This window comes from Mauremys reevesii, linkage group 2 (genome assembly GCF_016161935.1).
Source record: "Mauremys reevesii isolate NIE-2019 linkage group 2, ASM1616193v1, whole genome shotgun sequence".
NCBI classification, from domain to species: Eukaryota; Metazoa; Chordata; order Testudines; family Geoemydidae; genus Mauremys; species Mauremys reevesii.
In genome coordinates this window covers 116,963,618-116,979,971 of record NC_052624.1, presented here as the reverse complement: position 1 = coordinate 116,979,971, position 16,354 = coordinate 116,963,618, and the positions used below count along the sequence as shown (strand labels likewise).

Genomic DNA, 16,354 nt, shown 5'->3' with positions numbered 1-16,354 from the left:
TGGAGTGAGTGAAGGACCCTGCTCCAAGGGCCCCGAAAAACTCTCGTGGGGGCCCCTGCGGGGCCCGGGGCAAATTGCCCCTCTTGCCCCTCCCTCTGGGTGGCCCTGTTTCAAGTTACCCTTTCAAATGTACTGCTTCCAACAAAGATACAGATCCTAGTCCGTCTCAGGGGTGTGTTCACAACGTTTATTTAAAAATAAAAAATTGGAACTAAGAAGATGGATGCCATATCCCCTGCTCACTCCATCTGCCTCCCTTCCCCACCCAGCGATTGTGAGTTGGCTTCCTAGACTGTAAATTCTTTGGATGGGGATCATGCCCAGAGTGATCCAACTTGTGTTCCTAAAGCTAGACCCTTAAATCTATATCATATTTAGGCACCTAAGTAACAGTGGCCTAAATTTCAAAGGTGCTAAGCACCCACAGGTTTGAATGAAGCTAATGGGATTTATGGGTGCTCAGCACTTTGAATATCAGGCCACTCTTACTCAATGTTTATAACATTATGCATCTTTATTCGAAAATTTTGGCCAGAGTCTCATATACATCCTCATAGGCAGGCAGCATATGGGGATCTGTTATTCAGGTGAAAATTTCATCTTGGTGAATTCATGTTTATATCTACATTTTGAACCATAAATACAAGGGATCACAACCCTTTCCAATGATGCTGTGCTGTTAGTAAGCAATTTTTCATGTATCTACCAAGCAAATGTATTGAATGTTATGGTCTCCAGTTTACTTTTGTCTTTCGTCATTCACTGCAGTCACTGACACAAATTAATTGGTAACTGTGGCGTGTGCGTGTGTGTATGTACAGTTCTAGTTAAGAAAGGCGGGTCTGGTTCGTCAAAACACCCTCCACATCAGGGCATCGGCCAGCCTTCTGAGGAACATTTTCACAAATCTGTTCACCTGCTGGATTAATTAAACATTGTTCTATTTCCAACTGTAACTGCCATCAGTTCATACAATAAACAAAAGATAATACTATATACCACCAGCACTGCTTTTTTGTTACAACTAGACATTTCATGGTGATCACTGGCACAGAAACAGCTGTCTCTTTGTACAAACTGACTGGGAAAAGTAGAAATCTAACATTTCCATTTTTCTCACAGACCCAAAATCCATTTCCCAAGAACACAGGCATGAACCAAAGTGTGCTCATATGAATGCATGTGAAAAGTGACAAAAGGGGGTCAGCTCACTGCAAATCAAAATTCAACTTCTAATTCAACAAAATATTCATCAATAATTTTTACCACTGTTCACGCAGCTCTACTAAACACGATTTAAGATACCTTTGATTTTGCAAGACGCTCTATATTTTCAGTGGGATCAGATCCCATAGATAAAAAGCAAGTCAAGGGTGTTCGACAGTCACTTTCAGTCCACATTGCTTCCATATCAAGAATAAATCCTTCTGCATATTTCACACTGAGAGATTCTGCAATGTAGTGCCGCGCCTGCAACAAACATTTCCAAATACACATTAAGTAACCTTACTTGCACACCCTCACCCACAGCAATGTGTGTCACACAAACCCAGTGTCTACTACTATGGAAACTGAGGAACCATTCACAGATAGCCCTGGTGGACAGGATGGAGGTGCTAGATCGGAGTTTAATTTTCAATTTAACTTAAAATATTATAGCTTTAAATGGAAAATTTCTTACCTGATGCTGTCCTTTCTGGGACTGACCTATTCTGCAGCACCTCTCCTGCAAACACTGGAGGCAGCTCAGATTTTATCCATAAGGCTTTGGGCCTTACCCATGCCCCTTCTGTCCTCATTTTACATGAGTACTTCCAAAGCTAACTTGAAAGAGTAAATTCTGATTGGGATACAAAACATAACCTTTTGGACAGTAATGCCTCTTCAAGTGTAGTAACTATATATGTGAATCCTGAAAAGTCCCATTTCAGAAGCACCTGGAAGGACTTATCTTTGGTGTGACTGGGCTGACAGGGAACTACATTTTTCATTACAGATCATGACCTCTCCCCCAGCCCAAGATATGTGACTTAGTGAGCACATTAGGCAGACTCTGAACCCTTCTAGAATTGGTTTATCCAAAGCTGTATAGACTTTGGTGATGCAGTTTATCCAGCTGGCAGTGGGAAATTAGAAACTTTCAGACTCCAGAATATAGGGAGAAAGGAAGCGAACAGAGGTATTATTTCTTAATTGTTCAGTTCCACAAAGATATATTTAACTGTTCCTCTCACATCTAGCATGTGCCGTGCTCTTTCTTACGAAGGAAGAATGCTCTTCTATGATACATGGAATAAAGAGTTTGTCTTTGTAACAAATGTTTCTGCAGTATGCAAAAGGACCTTGTCTTCATGGAAGATGCAGTGATGGTCATGCCATCTATGAGTGGAAATCCTAGAACAACTTCTTGCTGACTTGATTACAGCCTGGACCTCTCATCCTCCACTCTGCCATTGGCCAGAAAATGGAGGGAAATCGTCCTGAGGATTCCCAGAGCCTCCTCATGGAAGGAAGAAGATTTGGAAAGAATGCCAGACTCTTTGCCAAGTGATTCAGTTACACACTTGAGAATACAAAAGGGAACCATGGACCTTTTTTTCTGGTGGACTGGGCCAGGGGATTTACCCCCCAAAGAATCCCTGATCAATGAGGATCCACCTGCTAAGTTTCAAATGCTGAAGAGGATGGACACACATTTGTTGACTTGTCTTGGAGGAGTCTTGGTGGATGCAAAGGCCCCAATAAGCCATCCAGACTCAGAGTTTCTTCCCCTAACAGAATGAGGGACCATGGGCTGGGAGCAATTGTGGTATATAGAGCTCCCCTTGTCAGGCTCCTCCTACACACACAGATCACCTCTTGGCCTTTGCATACTCTACGTGGTGCGCTATGACATGCTGGGCAAATAGAGATAAAAAAGGGGTAAGAACTTGGTGGTATTATTTGAGGAATGATCCCTGAAAAGAATGTTGTCATCTAGATGAAGAAGGGGCGCTACTCCACAATTTATCTGTAAGAGTTGGAATAATAATAGATGAGATAGGAGAAGTGAGATGCTACTCTTTAGTCTGGCTACAGGCATAGAATTTGGAGTGAAAGTGGAAGAGACGTGATTAGAGCTGTAAAAATAACAGATGTATCAGTTTGCTGGCAATTAAAAAACAAGAAAATTGTTTCGTGTTGGCTTGTTCCATATTTGCAATGTGCCTTTCAGAGATTCAACCTGAACTGTTCTCTTTCTGCTGCTTATATGAAGAAATGAGACTGTGTCGTCTTATGTGAAGAAACACAAAAGCTGTAAAAATGTCAGGACCATACTGTATAGCTGTGCCACTGTGGAAGACCGGTAACCCTTCCTGGCACATAAAGCAATATAATAGCTCTAACAAATTAATTAACATATTGCATATTCCTTTTTAATTTGTTATAACCAGCTATGTAAAAAGTATCCATAACATATTTCCAAACATTTAGAATGGGCAATTGGATTTCTGCCATATATTTTGTGGTAAAACCAAAGAAACTTGTACCAAGAATGCTAGCTTATGACTTATACCATACATTAAATTTCTCCTCCTCACCTGAGCAATGGTATGATTAGGGCACCAACTACGGATAAGGAGCAGTTTACGGAATGTATCCACTAAACTGTCATATCCATCAGGAAGAGGAGCCTCTTCAGGTGCTTCTTTATCGAACCAGGCTTTCCAGGCCTTTTCATTCCTTGTAACTTGCCCCAGAAGCTGGTTAAAAGGGTACAGATTAGATAACTGTACAAGATTGAGCCATGTAATGTCAAGGATCCACTTCTTTGGCTTTGGTTGTACAGAGTTCAGATCCAAACTTGCACCTCCTGCAAGATGAAAAGCATTGTGAAGAAAGCATACATCATTTAAGCCAAAAATTATGAGTCACAAAGTACTTAACTCTTAGTGGTAAGAAATTTAATGGAATTTGCAAACAGAAATTTGGACGCCCAAAACTGCATTGCAAAACTTCGTTAATTCAGGAGGATTGTGTATAACCCAAAGTCCACAAAATGAAAGAGAGAAAAGGTGGTTTTCTATTAACATGCAGGAGGAGGCGGCAAGACATCTGGGCTCTTAGGGCATGACTCTGAAGTGCATAATGCCTCCTGAAGGGTGGAAGTTAAAGGCTCTCAGCAGTCCACAGGGCTGGTATCTTAATTTCTCCATGATTCATTTTCCTCATCTCCAAAGTAGGAATAATTGCCTACCAAATAGGGTGCTGCATGAAAGCCCCCAGAGCAGAAGGAGAGAGCATCAAAGGACAATCTCATCCTCCTTCACCAAGGCCAGAAAACCTGGCCTAGAATGAGGAAGCACATGCTGCATCCTTATCAAGGGCAACACAATGCTCATGCTCTTCTTGCACGCCAGAAGGCGCAGTAATGGTTTACACCACCACCCCACCGAGGCCGGTAGCTTAATGCCACCACCATCGAATTCTTAACTAATGGACACTGAGATCCATGGACACTGGAAGGCATAAAATATCAGTAGTATAAATATTGCAAAGTGCTGGTTTGACAACTCATGGATATATTTAAATAGGAACATATTACAAGAAACTACCTTTGATGAGTGTCTGAAACTCATTGTGAGAAATTTTCTTGGCCTGCAAGTCAATCTTCAGTGCCATGAGCAGTGTGAAGAGGAACTTGTGATTTTCATACAGCCCTCGCACAGTGTACTTGTATACTTCATAGGTGAGATGCTCAATTATGTTGGCTACTCGTTTGGCTGTGATCTGAGATTTCACTGATCTTTCCACCGATAGATCAAAAATGCCAAGGAATTGCCGTAAGGATGTCTGGTACATTACATTTACCAAGCTCATTTCCACAATTAGGAAATAAAGGATGCTGCCACGACAAGCAACTGGACGATATTCTTCACGTGCGGTGTTGATTTTCACCTCTGTCTCTGCTGCAACATTTAACTTTTCACTCACCTTAAAATAAATTGAAAGACCATGTAGATTATGTTGTGTCACTTGTGATTTATACAGCAAATATAGAAAGAAAGGTATTGATTAAGAAGATAACAGTATTTTTATTTAAATTTTACTTTTCATTGTAAGAGCTTCAGGGTGGGCACAGTGTCTTCATATGTATTTACACAACAACAACCACAGTGTGCTATGATATTGCTTGGGCCCACTAGGCATTATTTTATAAAAATGTACCCTGACAGAGTTGTATTTTCTATAGAGGATGCAAGGCAGGCTTGCAGAGGGCTTCCTGTGCTGCTCTGAGGCGGCTGACACCTGATCCCTGCAGCTGTCAGTGGGAGGCTGTGATCCTAGCTGGGCAGAGCGGAAACCTCCAGGCAGTATTGCCAGGAGGAAGAGGAGGAGGAGGAGGAGGAGGAGCCTCCAGCCACAGGGGAGGCCACTCCAACTGCTGAAGGATACTGTTGTGGGCTCGTGCTTCTCTTCCTCCCCATTGCAGTCCTGACTGGGGATCTCTGCTCTGCCCTGCCAGGACCAAAGCCTTCCTCCCTCCGCCCCCACCCAACACACCTTATGCTTTCAGGAATTGTGTGTCAACAGCCCTGGAGGCCATGCAGGGAGCCCTCTGCAGCTCAGCTCTCATAGTAGCGAGTGAGCGGGTCTTAGGCTCCCTGCACTCTGCTACAGGGCTAGTGACACCCGATCCCTGCAGACACAAGGTGCTGGGGGGAAGGAGAGATGCTGCACTTGTGCCAACTTTTATCAATTGATGTTTTTTCCCCTGATTTCAGTGTGTCTGCTGAAGCTTGTGTTTACTGATCTTTAGCCATTAAAATTGAATCCTGCCAGGCCTAATTATATTATTTATTTGTTATGCAGTCAGACATTATGTAGTATTATAAATTGCAGAACAACATCAAAGAGGCAAGTCTGATCAGACAGTATTTAAATAACAAAATATATCCCCAATTTATTCAAAAGTCACCTCTTCTGCAGTTGTTTTAGTGATTCTTAGGACTTCTATCAGAGATTCATCTTCAACCAGAGACCCTTCTGTGCTGGTTAAACGGAAGAGAAGACTGTCTTCAAGATCCTGCATTTTCCTCTTGTTAGATGTCACTTCTTCCATCAGCTTGACTCTTTCTGCCTCCAGTTCCTACAGAAGAAAATATAGTGTATTCAAAGGAAAGATGACTTATACCCATGCAGAAAATGCATGATTTCATGCATGACAGAAAGAATGGGAATTTTTCTACTGTTTCTCTAAGACACAAAAATTTATGTAAAATGGGATGTATGCACATACTGTATTAATTTGAGAAATGGAGCATATGGATTAATGAAATTGTAGGCTATCAGGTAAACTTCCTGACAGTAAGGTCTATGAAGCTGTGGTCAAAGACACATTGTTTTGGATAGTTAAAATTAGACTGGACAAAGGACTAGAAAATGTAGTGCACAGACTAATCTTGCATAGGCGGGGGAACTGGATAGATGACCTTTTCCATTTCTAATTTCTATTATTCTTTGGTTTAGCAAAGTACAAAATTTCTCTCAACTTATAAAGCAAGAGATGCTCTAGTGGCAAACATTTGTACAATGTGACATTTCTATAATAGTTCTACAAGGAAGACGGACAACGGAGCAGATCTTCAGCCCACTCAATCTGATTTTTGCTGCTCCAGTGGCATAATAGAGACCCAAAGATGGCGTAAGTGGCCAGCTCTGGAGTCCCTTTGCATAGACGGAGTGTTGGGGTATGGCCATGAAGGGCCTGTGGGCCCAGCTGCTGGAAGACCCTCTTGACCCATCCTCTGCAGGGAGGATGCTTTGCCTCTTCTGAACTTTCAGTTTATTTAGCCAGCTGACTAAACTTTTTATTATAAAATTGGTATTTTTAAAAAAATTATTGGTTTATCTATATCCTGACAATCTATCTTCATTCATTTCAATATGTCGTGTTACTGAGACAATGGAGCTGCTGTTCTGAATGTCAAGGGGTAAGGGATTCTCCCCAAATTCTTCCCAAACATTGGAAATCTTTCACTTTGGAAAACTGTCATCTGTTGCTTTTCATTCATATCGTATAGCCATGATACCCTAGAAAGTTACAAATAACTGAATCATAAGTAAAGGCAGTGGCTTAAGCATGCATTTCACCTTGACTTTAAATTCTCCCTGTTTCCCCCTCAACCTTTCATACCAATACAGCACAGGGCAGGGCTTAGCTCTAAAATGTGAATTATAGAGTAGGGTCCTGTGACAGGGCTTGTAACCAGTGGTGAGCTGGAGCCGGTTTCCACCGGTTCGCGGGAACCAGTTGTTAAATTTAGAAACCCTTTTAGACCGGTTGTAAAGGGCTTTTAAATTTAACAAAAGCTCCAGCAGCTCCCTGCCCTGCCCCTGGCCCCAGCTCTGCCTCTGCCTCCTCCCCTGAAGGCTCCCCCTCCGGGCTTCCTGCCAATCAGCTGTTAGCACGGGAAGCCTGGGAGGGCTGAGAAGGAAGCAGCAGCTTCCTGCAGGTGAGCTGGGGCGGGGGGCACGAGGAGGGCTATAGGCGCCGCACATCTCCTGGCCAGCCCCTGGCCCCGACTCCGGCCGGCCGGGCGGCGCAGCTCCGGGCCGGCCCCTGGCCCTGACTCCAACTCCGGCCGGCCGGGCAGCATGGCTCCAGGCCAGCCCGATTCGGCCCGACTCAATTCCGGCGGCGGGCCAGCCCGATTCGGCCCGACTCCGACTCCGGCCGGCCGGGCGGCGTGGCTCCGGGCCCAGCCCCCAGCCCGGCCCCCAACTCCGGCCTTGCCAGTGGCTCTGGACCAGCCCCAACTCCGGCCGGCTGGGCGGCGCGGCTCCGGGCCAGCCCCCGGTCCCTGACTCCGGCCTGGCCAGTGGCTCCAGGCTGGCCCCCGACTCTGGGCTGGCCCCCGGCCCCGACTGCGGGCTGGCCCCCGATTTCGGGCTGGCCAGCGGCTCTGGCCCGGCCCCCGACTCCAGCCCGGCCCAGCCCCAACTCTGGGTGGCGCGGCCCCCATCTCCAGGCAGCACTGTAAGGGGAGTGGGGGGCAGGGAGGGAGTGTTGGATAGAGAGTAGGGGGTGGATTAGGGTCGGGACTTGGGGCAGTCAGAGGGCAGGGAACAGGGGAATTGAATGGGGGCAAGGGTCCTGGGGGGGCAGTCTGGAAGGAGGGGAGGTTGGATGGGGTGGTGGGAGGCAGTCAGGAGAAGGGGTTCCAGGGGCAGTCGGGACAGAAAGAAGGGGTGGTTGAATGGGGCAGGGGTCCCGGGGGGCCATCAGGAATAAGAGGAGGGGTTGGATGGGGCGGCAGGGGGCAATTAGGGGACAGGGAAGGGGGGTGGATGGGGCAGGGGTCCTGGGGGTGTGGTGTCAAGGAACGTGGGGTGTTGGATGGAGCAAGAGTTCCAGGGGGTTGGGGGGGCGACCCCCCTCATGGGGTGAGGAGGAGGGAACCGATTGTTAATATTTTGGCAGCTCATCACTGCTTGTAACTCTTTTCTCCCTTCTTCCTGCACAAATGGCTCTAACACCTCCGGTTTGTAACCACCACCGCTGCATATTTTATTTGTGTTATATCAAGCACTATCCTCTTATGGTCCCATGCAGCAATTCTATTTACAGTTTCATATAATCATCATCCCCTTTTGCCAGAGAGAAGAGAGGGAAGAGCTCTCCCCCTGCAGAGGTCTCTCTTTACCTGGGCTGGGCTGGGCTGGGCTGGGCTGGGCTGGGCTGGGCCGGGCCAGGCCAGGCCTCCGCATCCAGCACTTCCTTCCTGTGCTCTTTTTAAACTACTTGCCTGTTAATGGACTAATTAGCTCATCAACTTCCTCGCCCCAGTCTTGCCTAGTAACCAGTCACCCCCTGACCAATTAGGCCTTCTCCAGGGGAACCTAATTGCTGCCAATAGTGCCCAGAGTTCTGGCTCCAGCTCCATCTCTCAGCACTCTGTCACAGGCCCTAATTCAGCAGAGTATTTGAGCATGTGTTTATCTTTAAACACACCTTTAAATTCAATTTCATACATTATTCATTCCATATTTAATACTTTAATATATATCTTTAAAAAATGGTTAAACAATTTCCCCTCATTTGCCCCTAAATGCTAGGTTTCTGCCTGCGGAGAATTTTTGTGTCTGCATTTATAATATCAGAAAATAGCAGTTTAGAATAGAAGTAGTGGCAGCACCTTCACTATTATGGTGCAACAGGGTGCTTCTATAATTATCATCACCCAAGTGGTTTCAGCAACACTTTTTTAAGATGAGAAGAATACACCCTCCACTGGTTATATGTTTTATTGATTCCTGTAGCAGCCCTTAAGAATGTCAGGGCTCTTTCTTTCATTTTTAATCTGTTGCTGAAGGTCAGTAGTTGTGTACTTGGCCTTCCTGTTTATAACAGGAGGTCTGCTTTTCAGTTTCGCTGATACAGCCCTGTCTTTTCTTTGAACTAATTTATCATTATCAGAACTCCCTTGGTTTTGAGTTTCTGTGGCAGAACATTAATCTCATCTTGAGAGAGGAGGGACAGGTACCTTAACTATTTTATCTCTGCTAAAAGGGGAGAGGTTTAATAAATGTTTATCATTTCACAACTGCATCCTAAAGCAATAGGTAGTGTTAATACTAAACAGATATTCTGCAGCCCCAGTTAGCAAGGCATTGACCACTAAACTTTCCAGCAAGTAGTCAATTAAACCATGAAGGGGTAAGGCAGAGATGAATAGAAAAGGTCTAAGAAGGAAAGAAATGAAGCTGCAAAACTTCACAGGGTTGATGTGAGGGAGTAAGGCGCTGCAAAACACTAGCAATAGGATTTTCAAAAGCACTCAGCCTAACTCTGTTCCCAATTAAATCAACAGGAATTTCAATGGGCACAGAGTCAGACCACAGATGAGCACTTCTGAAAATCTCATACTAGATTTCCTCAAACACTAGGGACACAAAACTGATTGGTTCAGGAACCCTTTTTCATGTAACAAACTCAATTTTTAAACATTCTGATTTATTAAAATATTTTTCTAGTTGAACAGGAAGCCTGTGCTACATATCTGAACAAGGAACTGCCTCAAAACCAGGCTGGTTCACATGGATGATTTATGTATGGTATATATGGTACTCTACATCTTTATTTTTATTAGCATTTTCTCTCTCCTTCTCAGCTCCTTCCCCCCACCCCATTCTCTCCTATGTGAAAGTAAGCCCAATAAAACTTACACTTTCATTCAATTTTTTGTACTCACAGTCTTTGAGTTGTTTCAGAGTTATGCAAAACAAGTGTGACACAGAGGTCGATTGATTGTTCACTACTCTGTCAGCAACTCTCGTCAGCTCACTACATCTAACACACTGTTGTCATGATATATAACCAAAAGTTGGCATGTAATATAGCAGTGGAAAAAATAGCTTACTGATCATTAATATTCTTGCATGATGTATGTACAAGGTATGTACTAAGTGTTATAGACCTGTGCTAGTATTATGTTCTTAAAATGTGTTTGTCTAGGGCAGACTGGGCTTATGCATTGCTTGCCAAAGGAATGTGTATTTCTTTGTCTGGCCAGCCTGGTAATGAGGCAGACACAATGAAGGCTTATTTACATAAAAGGTAAATAAAGCCATCAACTTAGCAAGTCAAGATAGCCTCTTGTGAGGGTCTGAACGTCAAATGATAAGTAATTGAATCAACTGATTGTATACATTATTACTGTTGTATACAGGTGCATCAAGTAAAGTCCATTAGGAAAGCCATTGACACACTGGTGATTAGTATCATTGTAAAACATATGCATTAACGCTATATGAGAAATTATGAATACTCACTTGTACTATGCTTTAAAGTCTGTGACAATGAAGGGAGAAACAGGTTTTCTCCCAGATAGGAGGGAAGGCAGCGTTCTACCCGTTTCCAATGCAATTAAGCCAGGTGTGACCAAAAACAATGGAAGCCCAATTTACATATAAATCAGCAGGGGAATGGGAAGTCCACAGGAAGGAAAGAATAGCATGAGGTCATCCAGAGTCCAGGGACAATACAGTGAGTTTGGGAAGATATAAGGGGAGAGAAGCTTCTTGGCATCCATTACTAGACAGACACAAGGGGCCAGAGCTTTTGCAAGCTGAGAAAGATGGGGCTTTCAACCAAGGCGGTTGAAGTCTCTGGGATCTGAATATAAGTGAAAAATCTGCTTAGGCAAAGATCTATCACCTAGGAAGACAAGGGAAACTAGCATTGTGTACATCTGTGGAAGGTCTTGACTTAGAGAAAGTCAGCCATGTCTGGGAAGAAAAAGATTGTTAAGAAAACTACCTTGAGCAAAGACTGTAGCTTGTAAAGTTAGGTTTTAAACATTAGAAAGAGTATTTTTACTTTTGTTGGTTTGTAGCCCATTGTACCTACAATCCTTCTACTTGGTATCACTTAACCTACGTCCTTTTGTTCATAAACTTGTTTTACTTTTATTCTAAATCAATCCCGTGTTGTATTTGAATTGAAGTGATTGTTAACCTGTACTTTTGTCCCTTTAAAGGAGCAATGAAACTTATTGTTTCTCTGAGTGTTCCAGGAAGGAGCTGGACACTTCAGGGCAGACAGTTTGGAGAAAATTTGGGACTGGGAGTGTGTTGGGGGTCATGCTGCAAGCAGTAACCAAGGTTGGAGGAGACCACCAGGAAGCTGTTGTGCTGTAGGCAGGCTGCTGGGATCAGAGCACTGAAACAGGGCTGCACACCACACAGACACTCAGGGAACCACATGGTTGTCTGCTGGTTGTTGGTGTCCAGGCAGTGAGCCACAGCAGCAGAGCATCTAAGGCACTCAGAGTTACAGGGCAGGCGGTTACACAACTTCTCACCGTTCTACGATGCACCCTGAATTGTCACAAGTCGACTCAAACTGCAAATACTCAGTAAACCCTCTCTTTTATACAAATTCAAATGTCGCTAGCCCAAAGATCAGCATTTACCTGTTTTTCAGTGAGAATGACACGGCCAAGGAGCTGATCTTCCAAGCCTTTCATGGTAACAGTAAAATCAATCACAGCCGTTTTTGCACTGATTTCTGGAGTGTAGGCAGGATTAGCCAATTTAGTTGTTATATAAAGGATAAATCCCTTCATTACATCTACCTCCTTGTCACCTACTTTTACCTGAAAATAAAATAGAAATATATTTTTCATTTTTTTAACAGCCGACTTTCCAACAAACAGTTGTTTCTTCCAATGAAAGACAATCCCCTCTTAAAAAAAATCAGAACAATTCGGATAAATTATTTATTTAAATAAGTGTTGGCTGTCTGCCTATCTAAACATTTCAAAGGTGCAATCACTATGGTGTCAATTCACCAGCTGATATCAGGTACCTATGCCACTGTCTTTTTATTTTCATGTTCAAAATTCATCTTACTTTATGAGTTGAGCCAGATTTTATGAAATTTTTTTCCAAAATGTTATCCAGAGCAGGATCGAGTTCTTCTCCGACATCTTCTATTAACAAAGGTCTTCCTAGGGAAAGGCAGTCTTCTAGGTGACTCCTGAAGTATTTGTGGTTCAGAGATGTAACCTATGGAGATTTGCTTATAATAAAATATAGTTTTGCTCTATACAGTGACCAACATAAAAACAATCATAGTTTTTAAACATTCAATTCACAGTTAGTGATCAATGGTTCCATGTCTAGTTGGCAGCCGGTATCAAGTGGAGTGCCCCAAGGATCGGTGCTGGGGCCGGTTTTGTTCAATATCTTCATTAACGATCTGGAGGATGGTGTGGACTGCACCCTTAGCAAGTTTGCAGATGACACTAAACTGGGAGGAGTGGTTGATACGCTGGAGGGTAGGGATAGGATACAGAAGGACCTAGACAAATTAGAGGATTGGGCCAAAAGAAATATGATGAGGTTCAACAAGGACAAGTGCAGAGTCCTGCACTTAGGACAGAAGAATCCCATGCACTGTTACAGACTAGGGACCGAATGGCTGGGCAGCAGTTCTGCAGAAAAGGACCTAGGGGTTACGGTGGACGAAAAGCTGAATATGAGTCAACAGTGTGCCCTTGTTGCCAAGAAGGCTAATGGCATTTTGAGTTGTATAAGTAGGGGCATTTCCAGCAGATCGAGGGATGTGATCATTCCCCTCCATTCAGCACTGGTGAGGCCTCATTTGGAGTACTGTGTCCAGTTTTGGGCCCCACACTACAAGAAGGATGTGGATAAATTGGAAAGAGTCCAGCGGAGGGCAACAAAAATGATTAGGGGGCTGGAGCACATGACTTATGAGGAGAGGCTGAGGGAATTGGGATTGTTTAGTCTGCAGAAGAGAAGAATGAGGGGGGATTTGATAGCTGCTTTCAACTACCTGAAAGGGGGTTCCAAAGAGGATGGATCTAGACTGTTCTCAGTGGTAGAAGATGACAGAACAAGGAGTAATGGTCTCAAGTTGCAGAGGGGGAGGTTTAGGTTGGACATTAGGAAAAACTTTTTCACTAGTAGGGTGGTGAAGCACTGGAATGGGTTACCTAGGGAGGTGGTGGTATCTCCTTCCTTAGAGGTTTTTAAGGTCAGGCTTGACAAAGCCCTGGCTGGGATGATTTAGTTGGGTTTGGTCCTGCTTTGAGCAGGGGGTTGGACTAGATGACCTCCTGAGGTCCCTTCCAACCCTGAGATTCTATGATTCTATGATCCACACAAATCACCACAATGTTTGGGCCTACTCCTGCTCCCATTTAAATTAATGGAAGTTTTTCTATTGACTTGAATGAGAGGAAGATCTGGCTCTTTGCTCTTCCCTCATTGTTATCTATTTTATTTGCTTGCTTTACCTGGCTCCCATCACTGTAGTGCCTGAGTACCTCATAAACATTCATGACTTTATTCTCACAACACCCACGTGAGGCAGAGAAGTGTTTCAGTGAAGGATGGGGTGGGAGCAGATATTGTGAGGTACCGAATGCCTCCTGAGAGGTGTTGAGAACCTTCAGTTGCCATTGACTTCAACAGGAGCTCAGCACTTCACAAGATCAAATCCCTTCCCAAATCTCTGAATACCAAATGGTCTGATCATGATTTATTTATAATTATTAAATTGTGTGCAAGTCTTTTTCAGTCTTTGGATGAAAATATAATAGTGTTCCTCATCGGCCTGGTAAATTGTCTTCTTTCAGATGACACTAAGATACACACACAATTAAAATGAAGTATCAGAGGGGTAGCCGTGTTAGTCTGGTTCTGTAGAAGCAGCAAAGAATCCTGTGGCACCTTATAGACTAACAGACGTTTTGCAGCATAATTAAAATGAAGAAAGCCCTTGCCCAGAAGACACAGATTCATAGAAAAGTAGGACTAGAAGGGACCTCAATTAGTCATCTAGTCCAGTCCCCTGCACTGAGGCAGGACTAAGTATTATCTAGCATCTTTATATATACTTTTTCAATTAAAACGTTTAGAAATATACTACTCGGATATAATTAGATAAATATAAAACATATAATTGAAAATATCACTACTATAGCTGTTCACACTTTTAGCCTTGTAAAAATTGAAGTATATATAAAACCACCACAATAGCACTATGCCCATAGCTTCTGTCAAAATTAGGTTGATGGATGAGAAGAGAGAGATTGAGAAATAAGATAAACACAACACAGGAAATGAAGATGTTCCAGGTGTGATACTATGGCCTAAACCCTCGCCCTTCCGAGGATCTGGCCTAAGCCTTTTCACCCCTTGACTCCCAGCTTGAAGACCAACCTTTGGGAAGTTTGGTGTATGGTCAAGAACCCCTAGATCAATGTCTGTTGAGTAGTCCCACTCCTGGAAATGATAAACACAGCTAAAACCATGAAAAAAACCCCTAAAATGTAAAAAGAGATAAAGAGAAAAGGAGGAGTTTTAATATACTTTCAAAGAGACCCAGAAAAGAAAAAGGGATGTTTATAAATCTAAATGTCAGCAAAAAGAACCCAGTGTGTTTTTTCACATGAAGAACTGGAGAAAATGTTTTTTACTTTAAATTCTGATATAACTACTGGTCTGATGTTAGAAAACTGATGAAAAAGTTATTTCAGGGCCAGTATCCCCCAAGTTCCCATGGCCATGGTGCTAGGAATATATCCTGATGTGTTTGAATTTAAATAAAGACAGAAATCTATCCAAAATGTGTGTAGTTACACCCAATAAATGTACTTTATCACTCTGGTTCCCAAAACATATATCCTACACAGAACCAGCATTGGAAAATTTCTTATGTATCATTTCCTTTCTGCTATCAGCGTGTCCCACAATTCTGGATGCTTCAGTTACTCTCCTCTTTCTGCAGCTCATGGAGGGGATCAGCATTTTGGCATGCACAATTTAGCCATGCCCCCTCTGCTGCTGCTTGAGCCAAATGAGGTATTCCCAAACTGTAAAACTTGCATATTATTATTAACACATATTTCAGATATAACGAAATAACTATATATATTAGACCAAGGAAGATGATTATATGATAATGACTATATCTGGCTCTTGACTCATGGGCCATCCAGGGAGGGAAGAACTGTGGGAGACACTGCTAGCAGAAATTAAATTATTGGCAAGAAATTTTCCTTTCTGTAGCCTTGCATCTCCCACAATTCCAGATGTTTGGGAAGTAGCGAGTCGTGATCAGATGTAGGGAGGGATATGAAACAAAAGTTTGTAGGAAAGAAGTACCCCACTTTTGTAAGCTAATTCGGAAGTCTGTATTATATTTGGGCCACTTCCTGAAGAGCCTTTCTGCCAAAGGAGGCCTCTGTATTGCTGTCCACCTTGTATTGCCTAATCATAGAATCATAGAATATCAGGGTTGGAAGGGACCTCAGGAGGTCATCTAGTCCAAACCCCTGCTCAAAGCAGGACCAATCCCCAACTAAATCATCCCACCCAGGGCTTTGTCAAGCCTGACCTTAAAAACCTCTAAGGAGGGAGATTCCACCACCTCCCTAGGTAACCCATTCCAATGCTTCACCACCCTCCTAATGAAAACGTTTTTCCTAATATCCAACCTAAACCTCCTCAACTGCAACTTGAGACCATTGCTCCTTGTTCTGTTATCTGCTACCACTGAGAACAGTCTAAATCCATCCTCTTTGGAACCCCCTTTCAGGTAGTTGAAAGCAGCTATCAAATCCCCCCTCATTCTTCTCTTCTGCAGACTAAACAATCCCAATTCCCTCAGCCTCTCCTCATAAGTCATGTGCTCCAACCCCCTAATCATTTTTGTTGCCCTGTGCTGGACTCTTTCTAATTTTTTCACATCCTTCTTGTAGTGTGGGGCTCAAAACTGGACATTCACCAATGTCGAATAGAGGGGAATAATCACGTCCCTCGATCTGCTGGCAATGCC

At 43.5% G+C, this 16,354-nt stretch overlaps 1 protein-coding gene across 1 annotated transcript in view; it reads right to left on the bottom strand.

The window, feature by feature from the left end:
• The window catches only part of LOC120397507 (dynein heavy chain 5, axonemal-like), a 289,224-nt gene that overhangs the window by 57,589 nt on the left and 215,281 nt on the right, over positions 1–16,354 (bottom strand). Inside the window, exons 67-72 of the mRNA XM_039523452.1 lie at positions 12,397–12,552; positions 11,958–12,140; positions 5,960–6,130; positions 4,596–4,974; positions 3,582–3,853; positions 1,306–1,470 (exon numbers count right to left, since the gene is read on the bottom strand). Of these exons, the coding sequence (XP_039379386.1) occupies positions 1,306–1,470; positions 3,582–3,853; positions 4,596–4,974; positions 5,960–6,130; positions 11,958–12,140; positions 12,397–12,552 (1,326 nt within the window). The remainder of the gene's footprint in view (positions 1–1,305; positions 1,471–3,581; positions 3,854–4,595; positions 4,975–5,959; positions 6,131–11,957; positions 12,141–12,396; positions 12,553–16,354) is intronic.